General features: G+C 36.6%; 1 protein-coding gene across 1 annotated transcript in view; it reads right to left on the bottom strand.

The window, feature by feature from the left end:
• Nucleotides 1-22,205, bottom strand: part of LOC121870399 (Golgi pH regulator-like) — a 69,913-nt gene that overhangs the window by 21,446 nt on the left and 26,262 nt on the right. The window contains exons 3-4 of the mRNA XM_042372227.1: nucleotides 18,718-18,783; nucleotides 3,462-3,536 (exon numbers count right to left, since the gene is read on the bottom strand). Of these exons, the coding sequence (XP_042228161.1) occupies nucleotides 3,462-3,536; nucleotides 18,718-18,783 (141 nt within the window). The remainder of the gene's footprint in view (nucleotides 1-3,461; nucleotides 3,537-18,717; nucleotides 18,784-22,205) is intronic.

The following is a 22,205-nucleotide window of genomic DNA, read 5'->3' as shown; positions in this document are numbered from 1 at the left end:
CAATAATGGTATATTTGTGTGTAGTTAATACCATTTCTCAGTTACTGATGTTATCTTGACGTGTGTGGTTTAATATTTCTTAAATAATTTTGATAGTATTGTTTTTTGAATGTTTGTGTCACTATGGAACCAGAGTGATACTGTGATTAATTCTTTTAATGCATTTAATTTTCTTTATAATTCCGATCTCAGGTGTAACCTTTGTTCCCCAGAGTAGTGTTAGTTAGGTTAGGAATTGTGCATCTCTTTGGGGTGATATAATTTTGTTGAAACCCGTTAGGCCTGTTTCATGTGTGCAAGCAACATTTCTTAATACTTTAAATTTATTGTTGCCTGAGTTTCTAATAATTTCAATATCATGTATAACTTTTATTCCCCAGAGTAGTGTTTTAAGTTCAAGTTAAGAGGTGTGCATATTGGTGTACCATTATTTGATTGTGTTTGTAGTATTGAGGGAATATAAGTGTCTAAATTTTACAGTGTGTCTCATTCATCCCAGTCACAGACGCTATCCTTCCACGGTCACGGACAATCCATTTTGTTTAGTAGAAAGTGTTCTTGTGCTGGTTCGGATTTTCTCTCAAGGGGGCTTCCACTGCCATTACCATCTAACAATCTTTAATAAAACCCCAAGTCAAGTGAGAAATTAAAGTCCAGTAAATTTGACCGGTTTATATATATATATATATATATATATATATATATATATATATATATATATATATATATATATATATATATATATATATATAGCAAAGAAGTATGTCTGTGTGTGTGTTTGTTTGTGTGTGTGTCCGCTCAAGAATCTCGAAGTACTTTACTAATCTGTAGATGGGTGGTGTTATATGAGTGATGATGATGATGATGGATGGTGTTATATGTAATGATGATGGATGATATTATATGTAGTTATGATGGATGGTTATATGTAGTGATGATGATGATGGAAGTGATGATGGATAGTGTTTGATGATGATGATTATATTAATGATGGATTTATATGTAATGATGATGGATGATGTTAATGTAGTTATTAGTGATGTAGTTATATGTATAGTGATGATGATGGTGTGTTATATGTTTATGGGTGAAGAGAAGTCAACACCCATGGCACATTTCTCACCCATAAAATTTTTAGTTCTCTTGGTGTTTTTCAAGATTATTTCTTTTAAATCAACACTCAGATATATATATATATATATATACAGTGACCCCTCGGTTAACGAACTCAATCCATTCCAGAAGGTCGTTCATTAACTGAAAAGTTCGTTAACCGAAACCATTGTTTCAATGGGTTTTTGGGTAATTGGTTCCAGCTCATCGAAAATTTCCTAAATTCAACAAAAATGGTAGAAAAGTTCACTTACTTTGAGGTGTGTATGTAGAAGGCTCCTGGATGATGATGATGATGATGATGTGCATTTGAAGTGGGAGGTGGAGGAGAAGGAAGAAGAGAAGGCATTGGGGTGGAAGAGAAGTCACCCCATGGCACCATTTCACCCATAAAATTTTAGTTCTCTTGGTGTTTTTCAAGATTATTTTCTTTAAATCAACACTGCACTGCATTATATATTGTCAATATGTAAAATATATTTCAAAATGACCAATAATTTGCTTGGAAACACAGAAAAAAAGCGTTTAGTTGAAGAAAGTCTCAAGCAAGATGTTACCTCCAGTGAAAACAGAGAGAGACTAACGCCTGTTTGCTGTGTTAAGAGGCTGGATGCCGCACATTAAACTAGTCACTTTACCTTCAATTATGTTCAATAATTGTTAAAATGACTAAAAAATTGAATATTAAACTTTTAAAATTATTGAATAGTATAAACTTCTTGATATTTACTCAAATAGTAAGGAATTTAAGCCCTAGAACTGATTAATGTATTGGCGGACTGATACTAAAGCTGGTTGCCCGGTCAGTGCAAGCGAAAACATGTTGAGGTCGGTTCGTAAGAAATTCGTTAACCGAATTTTTGTTCGTTAACCGAATTGAAGATCCTTATGGAAGGCAGTTCGTTAACCGAAATTTCGTTAACCGAGTCGTTCGTTAAACGAGGGGTCACTGTATATGGTTGCGTCATACTTGAAAACTTGGGTACCCTCCTGTTTTGTTGATCATTGTTTTAAAAGGGCTAAAAAATCCTTTCATTCTACTCAAACCAGGCAAATTCCTACACTTAAAATATTTTGTCTCTGCCCTATCGCAATGAATTTGTCCCGTTAGTTCGGTCCCTCAAACTACTAAATATTAATGTTGTTTTTAAGTATGACTCAACCATTACCAATATGTTAATAAAAAATAGCCCAAGTTTGAATGTAAATGGAAGTGTTTACTGTATTCTATGTAGCAAATGTACTGTAATGGTATTTATGTAGGACAGACAGGAAAAACATTGCAGCTCAGAATCAAACAACATAATTACAATATCAGAACAGCATCTGAAAGCAGTGCCCTGTTCGTTCATGTTAGGAATAATAATCATCCCATTGCTTGGGAAAAAACCTAAGAAGTATTCAAATCATCTTGTGTCACAGAAAGACTTCTGGTTGAAGCTAGTTTGATTAAGGAATTAAAATCAATAAACCTTAGTGATGGTCAGTTCAAAACTGATATGTTACATAAATTTATTTGTCAGTGGCCCAAGGTTAAAAATGCTTTGAAAACCTTTGATCTAGATGTAGGATAGTTATTTAGTGGGACCCTTATTTTTGACCTGACCTGACTAGTCACGTCGCCCCTTCTCTTAAGCTCCTCTACGTGTGTGTTGGTGTGGGGATTAGTGGATGACATCATTATGACCTGACCTCATATTTAATAAGGTCACCCTGTATATTTAAGCCTCTCTCTGTCCATGTAATCCAGTTGCCTCTGAAGATGTCTTGAATAATAGCAAGAGAGAGGGGAATGTTGGGAGGGGTAAACCAATTGTCACCTGGGAGAAAAAATTTAGAGAGTTTGTTGAAGAGAGAGCGGGAAGGGAAGGAAGAATGTTTGAGAGAGTAAGTGAGGTGTGCAAGAATAAAATGGCCTGGAAACATTTCTGCCATGGCCATCCCCTGTTGGGGGAGTTCCCGGGAGGGAAAAAGGCATCGGCGATATTGATCGATTGATCAAAACAGAGGTGCCGGAGCGGCGTTTGTGTGAGCTCCGGTAGCACTGCACCCCTGATAATTACAGTATTTTGTAATGATCACTCATCTACAATTGTTTGTAGATAATTTATTTAAAATGCTAATGCAACAAATCCCACCTTTTTATCTGACATAGCAAGCTTGCTATGACTCGTTATGTACAATTATCTCTCGTGTGGTGCAGTCTAGTGCTTTGAAGTGAGTAACAGACCAGACCCCGGAGTGTCTCGCGGAAGAGCATCTACCCAAACCCAAGAGTGTTTATAGGTATCATGAGTAGACATAATATAAAATTTCTATGACACTTCCAAATTCTGTGATTTGCTCACCTGTGTGATAATTGTCCGATATTCAAGCGGCATGTTCATCCTCATAAGCATGACCATAGAGATGAAGTACATTCCCTGGAAATAATAAACACTAATACAGTACAATGATTGAAGGCCATGGAAATCTTTCTTATCATAATAACAAAGATATGAAAAAATAAAAATAAAAATAGACTAGAGAGGGAAGTCTCATTTTACAGTATACAAGGTAACTACATGCAGTATTTTACATAAACAAATACTATACAGTGTTGTGTTGTACTGTACAGTGCCAGTGTAAATCAGCCATTCATAAATGACAAACTGTACAGGCATCCCCTGCATTACAAAATATTTTTTCCTTATACAGTATCCATCCAACAGAATAAATGGTAACAAAAGCAAATTAACACTCTTGGGGTTTTATAAGCAAAATTGCGTATGAAGTAAAAATGAAAACAAAATATAATAAAGTCCGGGCAATCTGGCAACTATGTAGACTGCACTCCACGGTTACCACACCAGTGTTTAAAGGACCTAGGATATAACCCTGACCCACATTTCCCATGCATTTTCTTGCGGCTCTAAAATAAAACCATAATTTCAGGTTATGGAAAAAAATTGCCCACACGAAATTTGGGTGAATTTTAAAATAAATGAATATATTAATTAATTAAAAAACAGCTATTTTTAACCCAAATTTTTACAAATTGTAAAAATTATTTAATGTGTATTCTCTGTGGTAGCCACAAGGCAGTTGGAAGGCCACTCACCTCCCCAGTTGCCAGCTAAGTTCAGTTATGCCTCTGTGTTCAGGACTCTATTCGCCCTTATGGATTTTTGATTAATTTATTCAGATTAAAAAAAAATAAATCGCAATACAGTTGTACCCCACTTAACGCGGTCAATTGAACCCAGAGGGTCCCGCGTTAAGTGAAATCCGCGTTAAGTGAACAACAGAACATATGGGATTAATTCCAATAGAAACCGGCCCGACCCCCAAACTCCACTTTTTGAAGGCACATACCTATGTTGTAGTAAAAATAACATCTTAATTTTATGATGGTACATGCACACAATTAATACTTAAGAGAAATAGAGAAATACAGTCGCCAAGTTAATGTCCATTCAAATAATGGACTCAACTCCCTCCCCCTCTCACACTACACAGCCGGCTAACAGATGGTCGGTCGGTCCCTCCCTCCCCCCCCCACCCCCCACCAACCGTCCCAAGGAGATGTGTGGGATAACCTCAAACTAAAGTTAGGAAAATATAATTGACATTGCTGGATTCCTTGTAAGACCAGGAATATTTTGAATATAAATGTCATATATTTTGGACAAAAGATAACAGTTACCTAGAGAAAAATTTTTATCTAAAAATTGTAAGTTTAAAGCAAAATATATGATGTTTATATTCAAAATGATCACCAAATTATAAGAATTCCAGCAATGTAAATTATATTCTGACCGGGTAATTTGTATGAATTTTATGAGCTAAAACAAATATCTTCAGTTAATAAAAAAAAAATAATCTTCACGACACTATCTGTCAATCAAAGTACCCCACCTTGCCTCCCCCCCTCTTCCAACCGCGCGGTCAGTCCCAACCCTCCCCCCCACCCCCCACCAATCCTCCCTTCCAGAGTTTTTAACATTTAGTATTAAATAATACCTCAGATTAAAGTTAGGATAATATAATTGACATTGCTGGATTCCTTGTAAGACCAGGAATATTTTGAATATAAATGTCATATATTTTGCACAAAAGATACCATAGTTACCTAGAGAAAAATTTTTATCTAAAAATTGTAAGTTTAAAGCAAAATATATGATGTTTATATTCAAAATGATCACCAAATTATAAGAATTCCAGCAATGTAAATTATATTCTGACCGGGTAATTTGTATGAATTTTATGAGCTAAAACAAATATCTTCAGTTAATAAAAAAAAATAATAATTCTTCACAGGGTAACAGATGGTCGGTCGGTCCCTCCCTCCCCCCCACCCCCCACCAACCGTCCCAAGGAGATGTGTGGGATAACCACTAAATTTTAATAAATAATACCTCAAACTAAAGTTAGGATAATATAATTGACATTGCTGGATTCCTTGTAAGACCAGGAATATTTTGAATATAAATGTCATATATTTTGCACAAAAGATACCATAGTTACCTAGAGAAAATTTTTTATCTAAAAATTGTAAGTTTAAAGCAAAATATATGATGTTTATATTCAAAATGATCACCAAATTATAAGAATTCCAGCAATGTAAATTATATTCTGGCCTGGTAATTTGTATGAATTTTATGAGCTAAAACAGGCAGTCAGGCAGGGTGGCGGGTGGGGCAAATCTAAAAATAGCGTCTCGGACACTCACCGCGTATATGTGGAAAAAATCCGCGTTAAGTGAAAGTTCAGCTTTGGCAAGGCACCGCGTATATGCGAAAACGCGTTAAGTGAAACCGCGTTAGGCGGGGTAAAACTGTATAGAACAAAAAATTTCACCAAAATTATAAAATTTATTTTGTGTGGATTCTGAGGCTCACCCCCACCAGCTGATAATACAGTAAAACCTCGATTAACTGACCACATATGGGGGGAAGGGGCTGACGGATAATCGAAAAGGTCGGTTAATAGTACATAAAGTTTACGGAAATAAAACACATTTTCAAAGTACCTTTCCCTAGCCTACCTCATTTAAGTCCCTCTATTCATTTTTGTTCATTTGCCATTCATATTTCAATAGAATTTGCTTTAAAACATTAACCACTTTAATAAATAAATATGAATCAGCACAGAAACCGTGAATAAAAAATGGAAAAGTCAAAGAACATATGTCATCACTGTTACAGCAAGCAGTAATGAGTAGGATGACACATTAACAAACATTATGTTAGGCTGTAAGTCATGTCATGTTTATTGAGTGTGCCTGCCAGTATACAGTATATAGAGTATTGACATGGTGGAGATGAGAGGCCCAGAGGAGGTTGGAGTGTGTAAGGGGAGTTTTGTTTATGTATAATTATAATCACCTGACTCAGCCGCCCATCAAGAGAGGGTTGGGGAGGCGACAGCAGGGTATTGGCACTGTAGCTATTCAGACCACAGAGGTAACACCTAACCTGGTTCCTCTGTAGTTATTCAGATCACAGAGGCAGCACCTAATCTGGTTTCTCTTGAGACTTTCAACACGTAAGTTTAACTGGTACTTATTGTGTACACAGGTAGACTGTGTCCATTGCATCGTTTATCATTGTGACGACTTAAAAATATGGAAATTAAGTACTCATTGTAAGTGTTAAGATTAGACTGATTACATAGCTATGATTGTTATGTAAATAATATTGGATTAGACATTTATGTGATTGCCTATGTATGAATTATTTGAAATACTAAAATGAATTGTATTCAACAGGCTTGACCGAATTATAATGTTCGAGTTCAACGTCACAAGTTTCATTAAATCCTTTAACCGCCCGGATGGCGGTTACAATCACAAAAATTGTGACCAAGTCCCAGGTTGCTGATCTGACTTTCTGCCTCATTTACACACAATTGCAGGGTCTCAATTGTTTCTCTTACTAATGACAATACAACATACATACAGGTACTTTGTTTCTCACTCTTGATTTTTTTTTCATTTCTGCATTTCTTTATGGTTCTTTATTACTATTATTATTATTAGCATTAGCATTATTAATATTATTACATTATCGCCCCCCAGGCCCCGATGTGGGTCAGGGGTTAGGGATTGACGGTTAATCCGAAAGTCGGTTAATCGAGGGTCGGTTAATCGAGGTTTTACTGTAATCAAAACAACAATGGCACTACTCAGTTTGAATTCCTTCCCTAGTTTGTGTTATGTGTCTGTGTTACTGTGTACCCTTATTCATGACGAATGGAAAAAGACCATCAAGTTCAAGTGAAAGCAGTGGTGATAAAAGATTCCATAAAGGAATTGCATTGGACATTAAACTTGATGTTTTAAGGAGGTAACTCCCAGTAACCCTGATCCCACAACCTCACTCCTGGTCAGTAAAATTTTAGTGTTTTGTTCATTTATTATCATGTTACATCATGATTGATACATTGTATGTGGTTAAAACCATCTAATTTTAAACAAATATGTGCTTGTGTCACATTTTTTGGGTCACAAAATTTGGCATTTTATTTATTTATTTTTATTTTATTTTATTTTTTACAGGGATTAGCCCACCCAGGCACAGTTCACTGACCCACATTGGGGCCTGGGGGATATATATACAGAAATGGAAAAAATAATCAACAGTGAGAAACGATATATATATACAGTGAACCCTCACTTTACACGGTCAATTAAACCCACGGAGGCCCGTGTAAACCGAGAAACGCGAAAAGTGAACAACATAACATATGGGATTAAATGAAATAGAGACCGACTGACCCCCAAACTCCACTTTTTCCAACACAATACCTATGTTCTAGTAAAAAGAACATTTTAATTTTATGATGGTACATGCACACAATTAACACTTAAGAGAAGTAGAGAAATACAGTCACCAAGTTAATGTCCATTCAAATAATGGACTCGACCCCCTCCCCCTCTTCTCACACTCCTGGCTCTTCCCTCTCTGAGAAATGTTTGGGGGAAAAACCACTAGATTTTAAGGTATAGTAATAAATAATACCTCAAACTAAAGTTAGGATAATATAATTGACATTGCTGGATTCCTTGCAAGACCAGGAATATTTTGAATATAAATGTCATATATTTTGCACAAAAGATAACATATTTACTCAGAGTAAACAAAATACTTAGAGTAGATCTAAAATTTGTATGTCTAATGCAAAATCTATGAGGTTTATATTCAAAATGATCATCAAATTGTAAGAATTCCAGCAAAGTAAATTATATTCTGGCCGGGTAATTTGCATGAATTTTATGAGCTAAAACAAATATCTTCAGTTAATAAAAAAAAACCATATTCTTCACAACCGCGCCAGATGGTCGGTCGGTCCCTCCCTCCCCCCATCCCCCACCAACCCTCCCTACCAGAGAAATGTGTGGGAGAAACCAGAATATTTACCTTTTTAGTAATAAATAATACCTCAGACTAAAGTTAGGATAACATAATTGACATTGCTGGATTCCTTGCAAGACCAGGAATATTTTGAATATACACTTCATATATTTTGCACAAAAGATAACATATTTGCTCTGAGTAAACAAAATACTTACATTAGATCTAAAATTTGTATGTCTAATGCAAAATCTATGATGTTTATATTCAAAATGATCATCAAATTGTAAGAATTCCAGCAATGTAAATTATATTCTGGCCGGATAATTTGTATGAATTTTATGAGCAAAATAAAAAAATTATACTTCACCTGCGTAAAGGGGTACACGCACCGTGGAATGTGAGCATCCCGGGTTCCGGCAGGGGACCAAGTAAACGTGGAAAAGCGGAATGTGGGACCGCGTAAAGTGAGGGTTGACTGTATGTATATATATATATATATATATATATATATATATATATATATATATATATATATATATATATATATATATATATATATATATATATATATATATATATATATATATATATATATATATATATATATATATATATATATATATATATATATATATATATATATATATATATATATATATATATATATATATATATCGTATATATATATCGTATATATATATATTGTATATATATATCGTATATATATACCGTATATACTCGTCTATAACCTCCCCCTCGTTTATAGGTCGACCCTGATTTTTTTACCAAGAAATCGTTAATTTACGATATCCCTCGTTTATAGTTCGACCCATGTTTTTGAGGGTAATGGAACAACAAAACTTTCACTAAAAACGCTCTACGTCCTATAAACTGAGGCTTGCTGTGCATGAAACACGAGTGCCGAAGGCAAATTGTTTAACATTTATTATTACGACACTTTACACTGAAACGCGGGTAGTTTCAACAAAAATATTGTATATTTCCATTCAAGTATTTATTCAAGTCAATTAGGAGGGAATATTCTTGTAATACAACAGTTTTTTAACTAAACCATTCGAAAAGCGAATACAGTAACATCTTTTGAACGAAAGAAAGCGAAAGTCATTGCTTCCATCACGATTTTATCCCACTTTCCATTGTAATATGCACATAATTTCAGCAAAAATATTACATTTCCGTGAATGCATTATATCAAGCATAGTATGAATAGAATGTCATTGTAATATAACAGAATTTTAACCGAAAACTATTAAAAAAACGAGTAACATCTCAAGAACAGAAGCTTAGGTAAAGTCTTTTGTTTCGTCATGTATTTTATCCTATTTTACATTGAAATATATCACGTTTCAGCAAAACTACTATTTATTTCCGAGAATATATTCATTCAGGCGCAGTTTAGGTAAAATATACGTGTGATGTAATAGTTTTTTAACTGAAAACGATTCGAAAAACATGTACCCTGTAGCCCTGTTCAAGGAGAGGACTGGGAGAAGCTGTTTGGTGCTGCAGAAGATGACAAGGAAAATGATTTTGATGGATTTTAATGAAAATATTCAGAAATATGGTATCGTAGTATTTATTCAAGTCAATTAGGATAGAATATTATCGTAATACAACAGTTTTATAACTGAAAACCATTCGAAAAGCGATTACGGTAACATCTTTTGAACGAAAGAAAGCGAAAGTCATTGCTTTCGTCACGATTTTATCCCACTTTCCACTGTAATACGTACGTCATTTCAGCAAAAATATTACATTTCCGTGAAAATATTATATCAAGCACAGTATGAATAGAATACCATTGTAATATAACAATATTTTAACCAAAAACTATTAAAAAAACGAGTAACTTCTCTTGAACATCGGAAGGTTAGGTAAAATCTTTTGTTTTCGTCATGTATTTTATCCTATTTTACATTAAAATACATCACGTTTCAGCAAAACCACTATTTATTTCCGAGAATATATTCATTCAGGCGCAGTTTAGGTAAAATATACGTGTGATGTAACAGATTTTTAACTGAAAACGATTCGAAAAACACGTGTACCGTCTAGCTGATACAGCCGGTGGGGCGTCATGCGTCGTTGTAAACAATAGGAGGTTGAAGTAGATTACCGGGTATTATATTAAGTGTGAAATATCGAAAAGGTTTTTAATACCGGTATTTTTTGTAGATCAATGAGAACTGTGATACCGTATATGATATGATAAGTTAGCCTGTGCTAAGAACTTCAACATAGACTACTGAAAGCACGTTGTAAGGTAATTTAGCCTATTGTAAGTTGGTGAGCTTCATTTACTGAAGGAACTGCACAACTTTTCATTACTAATTGGTACATATTTTACGTTTCCATTGTTTACTGGCAGTAAATGGTAAATATTTTTCATGTCTGAAGCTAAAAGTTGCTCCTCGCCCTTCCTATCATGCACGGGTTCAACCTAACAAAACTATTACGCATATATAGGACGACCCCAAATTTTTTGCCTAAAAATTTGGTCTTAAAAACTCGAACTATACACGAGTATATACGGCATATATATATATACAGCATAGTGTTGTCAAAGAAAGAGAAACAATTGAGACCCTGCAATTGTGTAAATGAGACAGAAAGACAGTCAGATCAGCAACCAGGGACTTGGTCACAGTTTTTGTGATGCCATACAGCAGCAGGGTCTACCATTAGACAACACATTATGCTTCCAATATCTTCCCAGGCGGTAGTACCTCCCTGTTTGATAGCTTAAGAACGCATCTCAACTTTTATAATGAAAGTACAGCTCCTCCCCGACATACGACCTGCCTCAGTCGTACCAAAATTTTGTCAAATTACGTATTTTCAAGTCCCAACGTCAACACAGAGAAAATTTTCGTTTGTATTCACTTTAAAATGGCTGGCAAACTTAAAAGTGAGAGTTTTGTGGTGCTGAGAAGAAAAAGAGACACCCATTTTAGATTTTCTATGTATTATTTAAGCATTTTCGACTTATGACCATTTCAACTTACGACCTGGATTTGGGTCCCTAACCCTGTCGTAAGTCGGGGAGGAGCTGTATATGGTAAGTATGATTTCACGTTACGGAAAATTTTTTAGGAACGAAACCCTTCTGTAACCTGGAGGATGCCTGTACTGTAATACAAAACCAATTAACAAAAACTGGGGGATTGATCCCGAAATTATTATATTTAGCTCAGTCAGTAACCACTCAGCCCTCAATGATGCACATGCCCAGAAACAGGGGTTAGTTCACTATGCCTTTCCTCCCTTGCCATCATCATTACCAGCAGCAAAATTTTATGGCCAAATTCCATGCTTGTGTGGGTTAGCCATGATTATGTGATGGCAGCTCTCCATGCTTCAATGTCTCTTGCAGTCTCTCTTGTCAGGTTCTTAAGTTCTCATGTCATTATTTATGACCTCTGCCCATGTTATTCTTGGCCTGTCCCTGGCTCTCCTCCCATCCACATTTGGGCTCAAGCACCTCTTGGCCCAACTGGTCTCAGCCTACCTTTATGAAGAATTTTACCAATCCCCTATACTCTCAATACCCAGCCACCCTATTAGCTCTGAAAAGGGCCTCCTGTCCTTCAGTGTCACATTACTAATCTTACACCCACTCATCCTTGCTCCTGATCATCCATCTACCCCAAAAGAGGGATAATCCAGGGGCTGATCCAGGAATATCAAGGGTGGGGGGGTGTCCAAAAAGTTGTGGGTGGGGGAACATGGCAAGCACACCCAGATGGATGGGGGAGGAGACACCCCCCCCCCCCGAGAAATTTTTTTTGGAATCTGACCAATATTATGGGCATTTTGAGGCCAGTTTGAGGCCGTGTGCACTTGATATTAAGAGATATTCTGAGGTTAATGGTAAGGTAATTAATTTTTACTAAAAAAAAAAAAAAAATGCCTGAGTACAACACTGCATTAAAGAAAGGGTATTGGAACTTTCTGATGAAAAGACAGCAACACTGTACTTATATAAACGTGGGTTACATACATTAGGTTTATGTAATTACATCAGCCACGGTAACTTTCCTATGAGCCGTGAGTAGTCATCAAGTGGACATGTGACAATGTATTCCCACTGTTCCCTCACACCTTGACCGCAGTCATCAATTCAGTAGCCAGCTATCGCCAGATCAACTCCTGTCTCTGAGCGACTGAGACGTGTGCTTCTAAGAAGCTAGATATACCCAAGCTTCATCCATTATTAACGCTTACAGCTCATAGCGTTAATTGCGGTGATATCCCAGTTAATGTGCAATAGTTTATTTTCTTAATAAATGGAGAAAAGACCATTTGGCTTTCAAAACTTAACCCATAAACATTTATGAATCTTGCTTCCAGTTCACCTCTAATTAGTGTTACCGCAGGTAACCGGAAACTGCAACATAAAGGTGGCAGCGGTGGGATAAGCAGTACCCCCGTGCTGCGCACACAATAAACACTTAGCAATGTGTTGCTCTATGTCACTTTTCATTGCATTAAAAAAATATTAATACTATTGTTTCCACAAGGCATGTGTCACACCCGGGATGGCCTGCTTGAGGTACATTGTGGAACAACGTTAATGCCGTTGCACCAAGTCTATCAGGTACGACAATTTGTGTAACAATACCCCGAGTTGTAAATTTGGAGAGATGGAGTATGTCCTGTCATATTTCAGATTGACTGAACGGAAAAGGTAACTTCAGTAGAACAGCCTCCTCCCCCGACTCTAGAGCAAAAATGACTGTAGACCCCAAGGGATTAAGTCGTCGTTCATCCAGTAATTGAGAGAGAATGAACGAAGATACCGACGTCACTGGTGCTATGTTCCTGGACAACGCATCAGTGTCCCGGTAAGCACTTGAACACGGGGGCAAATTCTTGAATGGTCAGATACCAGCGTGTGAGTCTGCCTGAAAGGTTTTTTTGTGAAACAGCTGTCATTGTCACAAGATCCGTATGGACAGTTAAGAGATAAGCAAAATGTAAATCTTCATACTTATTAAGTGCCCAGATAACAGCTAATGTTTCAATGTGCATTACTGAATAGTGTATTTCTGCATCATTAAGTGCATGACTGGCGTAAGCAATCATTCTATATAGTATTTTCCTCGTGTATCCAGCTACATGAGTACAGCACCAAGCTCTTGTCCTGAGGCGTCAGTAAAGTCAGGAAATGCCAAAACAGGTGAATTGGGGAGTTCCGTCGCCAATGCAATAAAAATAATCTTCTGTTTATCATTCCAGACAAATATGGCATCCTTCTTGAGAAATTAAGTCAGCTTTGATGCTAATGTCGCATATCATCTTATAAAAGAACGATAATATCCTGATAAATCAAGAAAACTATACACCCTATCAATGGTTGTAGGACATGGAATCTGTGCATCTTGTAAACCCAATGCTCAATGCATGGTAGGATGGGTTACCTCAGGTCACAACCTCTAATAACAGGTCGATCAATACCTCCACGGGCACATCACCCTACTATATTGTATATGGCATAGACAAACGTCTGCCCTATGATGTACTTACAGGCAAACTTCACCCTGTCTACAGCGTGGACGGTTTTGCTACAAAGCAAATCAGCGTCTTCACAGACATTCATGATCACGTATGGAAGCATTTAGCAGCGTCACGAGCAGAAATGATTTATAAGCAACACAAACAGGTTAAGCCTATAACACTAGAAATAGGCGACGCTGTCATGGTTAGAAAACCTGAAAAGGATCGCCAAACTTGTGCCCAAATTTTCAAGTCTGTTCCTGATTACCGCCAAGGAAACTGGCAACAAATTAAAAATTTTGAAATCAAACACAAACCTCAGACTTAGTACATGTAGACAGACTTAAAAAGGTACACCCATAGACTGACTTAAAAAGGTACACCCAGAGTCACTCCCCTGGGATGTAGACAATATCCCAGACACATCTGCTCAAACCGCAAACACGTCTTTTACTTTTATCCTCTTCACCACTGAACGACTCATTAACTGCTGGAGTGATAGGTCACATCTCTGTTATGCACTGTTGGCAAGTACTGATCATGCACTGGCTCCTGAATGTATCTGAACCTGCTCCAGTGCCGGTCAAGACTTATCTTGAAAGAGCTCACATTTGGTGCCGTCACAATACTCTCTGACAGGTTGCTCCAAGAGTTCACAACTCTCACTCCTTGAGCTGAGACCCCTTGTGGGGCGAGCATCCGCCAGCTCCAGGTAAGGACACTCGACTGAGTAGTGCCCTTGGAAATGTTTATACAACTCAATTAGATCGCCCCTCGCCCGTCTGTAGTTTAAGCAATTTCAGGCGCTCTAATCTCAAAGGGTTGCTGAGGTGCCAAAGTGCAGGCACCAGTCTGGTGGCCCTCCTTTGGACATTTTCAATCAAGTGACAGTACTCTAGATGGGGAAGCACCTCGCTCTTGAAGAAAATTAATACCAAGGACAAGCGCTTGAAGAACATTATTACCAGAGACAAGCTCGTTGAAGAATATTAATACCAATGACAAGCTCATTGCTGCTTTAATTAATACAGGTTTAAGCCGCATGGATGCCCACCTCTTGCTTGTACACACTCTTTATTTAACCCTTAATTTGCATGCTGCAATTCTGTGATTTTTTTTCTCCTTTAACTACAAGTAATGCTACCATAAACTGTACTTCTATTGTTATTCAAAGTCCAATGTTCTCACCGCATGACAAATGGAACCTTTCCCAATATGTATAATGACACACTTGTGATTCTGGGCAAATGAATTGAACATTAGTAGTGCCTGATCACTTCTCATTTGTTTTAGTAATGGCTGTTCCTAAGGTGGCATCACAGTGTAAATCACTATATCTATAGTATTTGTGTGTACAGTATGTCCGGCCTACGCAGTAACATTATTCCTGCTGAGAAGGAATATGCGAACTGGCACTCATACAAACGACTGGTCGCACAGTGCCTACACAAAGTGTTTATACATCAAGTTCCACGAATATGGTGTTTCATGCAATCTTCATACCATGTGATTTTTTTCTTGAACAACCCAGTGTCATTTTATTATGCCAGGATGGTGGTAAGTACTTCGTAGTACAAGCTCATTATTTTATTACTGTATATGGCTTCAGACTATTGTGACCTCAACAGTAATGCTGTCATAACCTTGCCAACACATCATTTTTTGTTCAATCCAGAATGTGACGCCTAGCTTATACCTAGGTATGTTAATGCCTAGCAATAACTCGCCAGGCCACATACAGGCAATTAAAACATCTAATAATTACAGTGGTCCCTCGGTTAATGAACACCATTCGTTCCAGAAGGTCGTTCGTTAACCGAAAATTTTGTTAACCGAATCCATTGTTTCAATGGGATATTGGGTAATTGGTTCCAGCTCACCGAAAAGTACATACAAAGTAAAAAAAAAAAAAAAAAATGCAGTAAAGTACACTTACTTTGAGGTGTGTATGTAGAAGGCTCCTGGTTGATGATGATGATGGGAATTAGAAGTGGGGTGGAGGAGAAGGGAGAAAAGAAGGAAGTGGTATGGAGGAAAAATTACCTTTTTTGGACCCATGCTTCATGCCTCATTTCACCAATAAAATTTTAAATTCACTAGGTGTAATTCAAGATTATTTTCTTTAAATCAACACTGCACTGCGCGATATATTATCAATATGTTAACTAAAGTTCAGAATGACCTATAATTTCAATGAAAAATGCAAAAATATTCAAGACACCAACAAAATAGATGCTCTCCCGACTGTTTTCAAAGCCCAACTGATGCCTTGTAGCCGACTCACGTATCTGATGGGCGCACAACAAACCAGCAGGTCATAGACCCCAAACTTCTATGCAATATGAGAAAGCTTGGAAACTTTTTTAACAATTTATCAAGTTAACGACTCCAGACACATTGTCGGAAACAGCTGTGTTAAGATTTTTAGAATTTCTGTTCAGAGTTAAAGGCCTTCAAGGATCGACAATTGCATCTTATAAATCAGCATTGGTTGACCCTCTGGCTTGGGGTTTTAATATTACTTTGAACCCAAGGATTTATCACATGCTCAGATCGTCCTTTTTAATTCAGAAACCCCCCTCTGCCTAAAAGAATCCCACCTTGGTCTCTAGAAAAAGTTACTAAATTTCTTATGGAGCCTAATTACAATATAAATCTGAACCGGGATAGATTACTCCAAAAGGCAGCCTTCCTTCTAGCAATAGCAACAGGTATGAGAATCAGTGAACTAATTTCAATTTCCAATAATCTATCATTATTGGTATTTTCTGAGGAGGACGTCACCCTTTTTCCTACGGAGATCCTAAGAAAAAATGAAAGGGAAGATTTTCAAGCTCAACCTATTAGGATAAAACGCCTAATGGATGAGACAAGGGTTCCTCATATATTGCGCCCAGTTAAAAATCTTCAGGAACGGTTAACCAGATTCCCTAATCAAGGCCCCTATGTTTTCTCATCCAGGGATGGTAAGAAATTGTCTCCTAGTCAAATGACAAAATCTTTATCCCAGTTAGTGAATCAAGCAGACCCTGGCAAGAAATTTTTGGCACATGACACCAGGAAATACGCAGGGTCTGTGGCCTTTCTGCGGCATATGAGCCTCAGTCAGATCAAGGAAATGGGCTTTTGGAGATCTTCAAAAACTTTCAAAGACAGCTATCTTCATCTATCTCTGAAAGATGCTTCACATGTGGTGGTGCTGGGGTCCCCTCCCCCACTTAGTCAATCTCCACAACCAGGACCTTCTTCCTCATCAGAATAAAGTGAGTATCCTCATTAAGATATGTAAATTAACATTTTACTTTCCAGTAAATGTTCCTAATATTGGAAATATTCCAAACGCTTTATAATCATAATCTGGACCTAAGCTAGCGTAGCCTTGTATGCAACGTCACCTCCCTCTCCACCTCCTGCTCGGGTATTCAAGCTAGGCGTTGCATTCTGGATTGAACAAAAAGCCGTTTTTTTCTAAAAAAAAAAAAATTGTGATATTGTCCAGAATTCGACGCCGATAGCCCACCCATCTCCACCCCTCGAGAGTTGACTTTGTTTTACTGCTCGCTCTAAGGCAAGAGATGACGGTGGCAGTGCGTATGATGGGGGGTGAGGGAGGGGGTTTGAGAATTGCAATTAAATGCCAGGTAGCGACGTGTCCTCCTAATATTACTTATTAAGTAATTATTAGATGTTTTAATTGCCTGTATGTTGGCCTGGCGAGTTATTGCTAGGCATTAACATACCTAGGTATAAGCTAGGCGTTGCATTCTGGACTACATCACAATAACTGTTTTTTAGAAAAACGGCTTTTTTTTTGCATTTCATTTGAGTTTCACTTCAGGTCTGATATCTTTATTCTTTAAATGTTAATATTGCTCCCAGCAAACTCAATCTAGTGTTTGACAATTGAACATTATTGACTTATCTCAATGAAACACAAACTTCTTCATTTGTAGATATTATTTTTCTTTGGGTTTTTGTGATCCCCAGTTTTTTGTACCAACTTTCAGTCTCATTTTATCAATTTTATGTATGTTTTGTTATTACTGACATGTGTCTTTGAAAGTTAAAATTGTACATGTTACAGTCCTGACACATAAGGCATTTAAGGCTAGGAATTCACTCTCAACCCTCGGCTGTAGATTCCTCAGTTTAGCTACAGCACATTTTATCTTTTATAGCATGGATAGGCATCCATAGGTGTTATGTTATACTAAGTGGTTAGTTTACTCCTTGCAAAACTCGGAGGGTGGTGGCCGAGCAATGTATTAGCCCCTATCTAACAAACAGCAATACTTATATACATATGGGTTACATACATTAGGTTTATATAATTACATTGCCCACGGTAACTTTCCTATGAGCCGTGAGTAGTCATCAAGTGGACATGTGACAATGTAGTCCCACTGTTCCCTCACACCTTGACCGCAGTCATCAATTCAGTAGACGGCCATCGCAGTTCAACTCCTGTCTCTGAGCCACTCATATGTGCTTCTAAGAAGCTAGATATACCCAAGCTTCATACACTATCAACGCTCACAGCTCATAGCGTTAATTACAGTGATATCCCAGTTAATGTGCAATAGTTTATATTCTTAATAAATGGAGAAAAAGCCATTTGAGTTTCAAAACTTAACCCATAAACATTTGTTGCTTCCAGTTCACCTCTAATTAGTGCTACCACAGGTAACTGGAAACTGCAACAACCCCTCCCTGGATCTGCCCCTGTAATCAGTAACCCAAGGTTACTTACCATTAACTGTGCCAACACTAACACAATGATATTAGAAGATTTGCTGCTGGATACTGCATAGAAGAACTGCAATAATAAGAGAAGTAATATTTTCATTAGCCATCTTTGATTTATGCATAAAATTAATTTCTCAAGGAAAGCTTAAGCAATTTCTTGACTCCAATAAGACATTGCACAGAATGAAAAACAACAAACAACTTCAGTTATTAATCACCAAGAATTTTAAGGGAAGTATTCCCAGACTTCCTTTTATGTTTGTCAAAATTATAAATGAAGAAAATAGGAAATATTAAAAGAGTAAGTTACAACCATGAGTTATTCAGGTAATAAAAGTTTGATCATAAGTGGTGCAATGACATCATGACAGCAGTGAATAGTAATCCACAACAGTCAAGATACAAGCAGTGTGAATACTGACCCTATCATCTTGACTTTTAATCTGTTCCTCAAGATATTATCATTGTCAAATAAGAATAAACTATGTTTGTAAACAATATTTCAAATTTGAGTAAATGGCTATTGCATTTTTGTCTTGTCCTCAAACAAGAAGCAATGAGAAAATTAAAAAAAAGAAGAAAATATGGATTTATCCAGCAATAACAAGTTAACAAATATTGCTATAAGTGTGTGTGTGTGTGTGTGTGTGTGTGTGTGTTCTTGATGTATGTGAGGGGTACAGATATAATTAACCACAGATTATTATACTAACATAGCTTTACTTATTAATGAATAAGGAATAAAAAATATTGTATCGTTAATGACAGTGGGTTTTTTTTTAATGGGGATTAGTCCACCCAGGCACAGGTCACTGACTCACATCAGGGCCTGGGGGACAAAAATATAATTATAATTACAATAATAATACAGTAATAATAATAATAATAATAATAATAATAATAATAATAATTGTAATAAATAATAATACAGTCAACCCTCACTTTACGCGGTCCCACATTCCACGTTTCCACGTTTACGCGGTGCCCTGCCAGAACCCAGGATGCTCACATTCCGCGGTGGGTGTACCCCTTTACACGGTGAACTATAATTTTTTTATTTAGCTCATAAAATTCATACAAATTATCCGGCCAGAATATAATTTACATTGCTGGAATTCTTACAATTTGATGATCATTTTGAATATAAACATCATAGATTTTGCATTAGACATACAAATTTTAGATATAATGTTTAATCTTGAGTAAATATGTTATCTTTTGTGCAAAATATATGATATTTATATTCAAAATATTCCTGGTCTTACAAGGAATCCAGCAATGTCAATTATATTATCCTAACTTTAGTCTGATTTATTATTTATTACTAAAAAGGTAAACAGTCTGGTATTCCCACACATTTATCTAGTAGGGACGTTGGTGGGGGGTGGGGGGAGGGAGGGAGGGACCGGCGACCGACCATCTGTTACCGTGTGAAGAATATTTTTTTTTTTTATTAACTGAAGATTTTTATTTTAGCTCATAAAATTCATACAAATTACCCGGCCAGAATATAATTTACATTGCTGGAATTCTTACAATTTGATGATCATTTTGAATATAAACATCATATATTTTGCATTAGACATAAAATTTTTAGATAAAATGTTCACTCTGAGTAAGTATGTTATCTTTTGTGCAAAATATATGACGTTTATATTCAAAATATTCCTGGTTTTACAAGGAATCCAGCAATGTCAATTATATTATCCTAACTTTAATCTGAGGTATTATTTAATACAAAATGTTAAAATTTATTTTTTTCACCCAACATCTCTTGAAGGGAGGATTGGTGGGGGGTGGGGGGAGGGTTGGGACTGACCGCACAGTTGGAAGAGGGGGTAAGGCAAGGTGGGGTACTTTGATTGACAGATAGTGTCGTGAAGAATATTTTTTTTTTTATTAACTGAAGATATTTGTTTTAGCTCATAAAATTCATACAAATTACCCGGCCAGAATATAATTTACATTGCTTGAATTCTTACAATTTGGTGATCATTTTGAATATAAACATCATATATTTTGCATTAGACATACAAATTTTAGATAAAATGTTTAATCTGAGTAAATATGTTATCTTTTGTGAAAAATATATGACATTTATATTCAAAATATTCCTGGTCTTACAAGGAATCCAGCAATGTCAATTATATTATCCTAACTTTAGTTTGAGGTAATATTTATTACTATACCTGGTTTTCCCCCCAAAATTTCTCAAAGAGGGAAGAGCCAGCAGTGTAGTGTGAGAAGAGGGGGAGGGAGTCGTGTCCATTATTTGAATGGACATTAACTTGGCGACTGTATTTCTCTATTTCTCTTAAGTATTAATTGTGTGCATGTACCATCATAAAATTAAGATGTTATTTTTACGACAACAAAGTTATGTGTCGTCAAAAAGTGGAGTTTGGGGATCGGCCTGGACTCCATTTCAATTAATCCCATATGTTATGTTATTCACTTAACGCGTTTCTCGCTTTCCGCGGTACCCTCCGGGTTACATTAACCGCGTAAAGTGAGGGTTAACTATATTTAAAAATTAATAATCTAAAGGATATGGGCCTGAATGAAGCTGTGTGTTACAGCAAAGACTGTTATTTTCCACTCCCATGGAGCTGTGTGGGATTAGTGAGTCTTGTGTAACTGGTCTGACCTGATGCAATGTCAGGTGGAGGTAGGATGGGGGATTAACGGTCTCATATTACTGATCTGATGGAATGTCAGGTCACCCTTTCTTGGGTGGAGGATTAGTGAGTCTCATGAACTGAAGATGTCTTGAATAAACACAAAACCTAAAATATTTTTGAGATTGTGGTAAGTACAGATATATGTATAAATAAGCAAAGTTGTATCCCTTCAACATTATGTTACAAAACATTTTAAAATATGGAGTGAGAAAGCAGAAAGGTGTGGGTAAATAGAGAGATGGAGTGGAATCGAGTGTTACCAAGCACTCATCAAGAGCTGATATTTAACTCCCTACCATGCAGTCACACACACACAGATGTGTCTTAATTCCCTTGCTGGGGTTGAGTGAGTGGTGTTGGGGGGTGTGTGTGTGGTTGTTGGAGGGTGTGTTTGTGTGTGATGTAGGGGTCTATGTGTGATGTGAAGGTGGTGTTGGGTGTGTTAACAGAAGTGAACCTTTTTGAGGGGCAGGGTGGCATGGTCAGCCCCCCCCCCCCCTTAAGCATGGCTAATTGAGATAGGGAGATGAATTTGATACCATAATGATGCTTAATAAATTCTCTACGAAACATTTCTAATGAGATATCCTTAAACGAAATATTTCTATATCATATAATGATGGGAATTCCTTTCTTTTATAAACAAAAAACTAAGAAATGTTGATACCGGAGTCAGTAAAATCAATTCTAATTTCGTCAGACACCATTTTTCTATCCAAATAATCCTGAATACTTTATCTAAAAGTTTGGCTTAAGAAATATATTTAAAAAAACAAAAGCTCTATATGATATGAGTGTGAATAGAGCTGTG

Source organism: Homarus americanus, unplaced genomic scaffold (assembly GCF_018991925.1).
Source record: "Homarus americanus isolate GMGI-L3 unplaced genomic scaffold, GMGI_Hamer_2.0 scaffold40856, whole genome shotgun sequence".
Classification (NCBI taxonomy): domain Eukaryota; kingdom Metazoa; phylum Arthropoda; class Malacostraca; order Decapoda; family Nephropidae; genus Homarus; species Homarus americanus.
The sequence above is the reverse complement of the archived record's forward strand: the minus strand, read 5'-3'. Positions and strand labels throughout refer to the sequence as shown.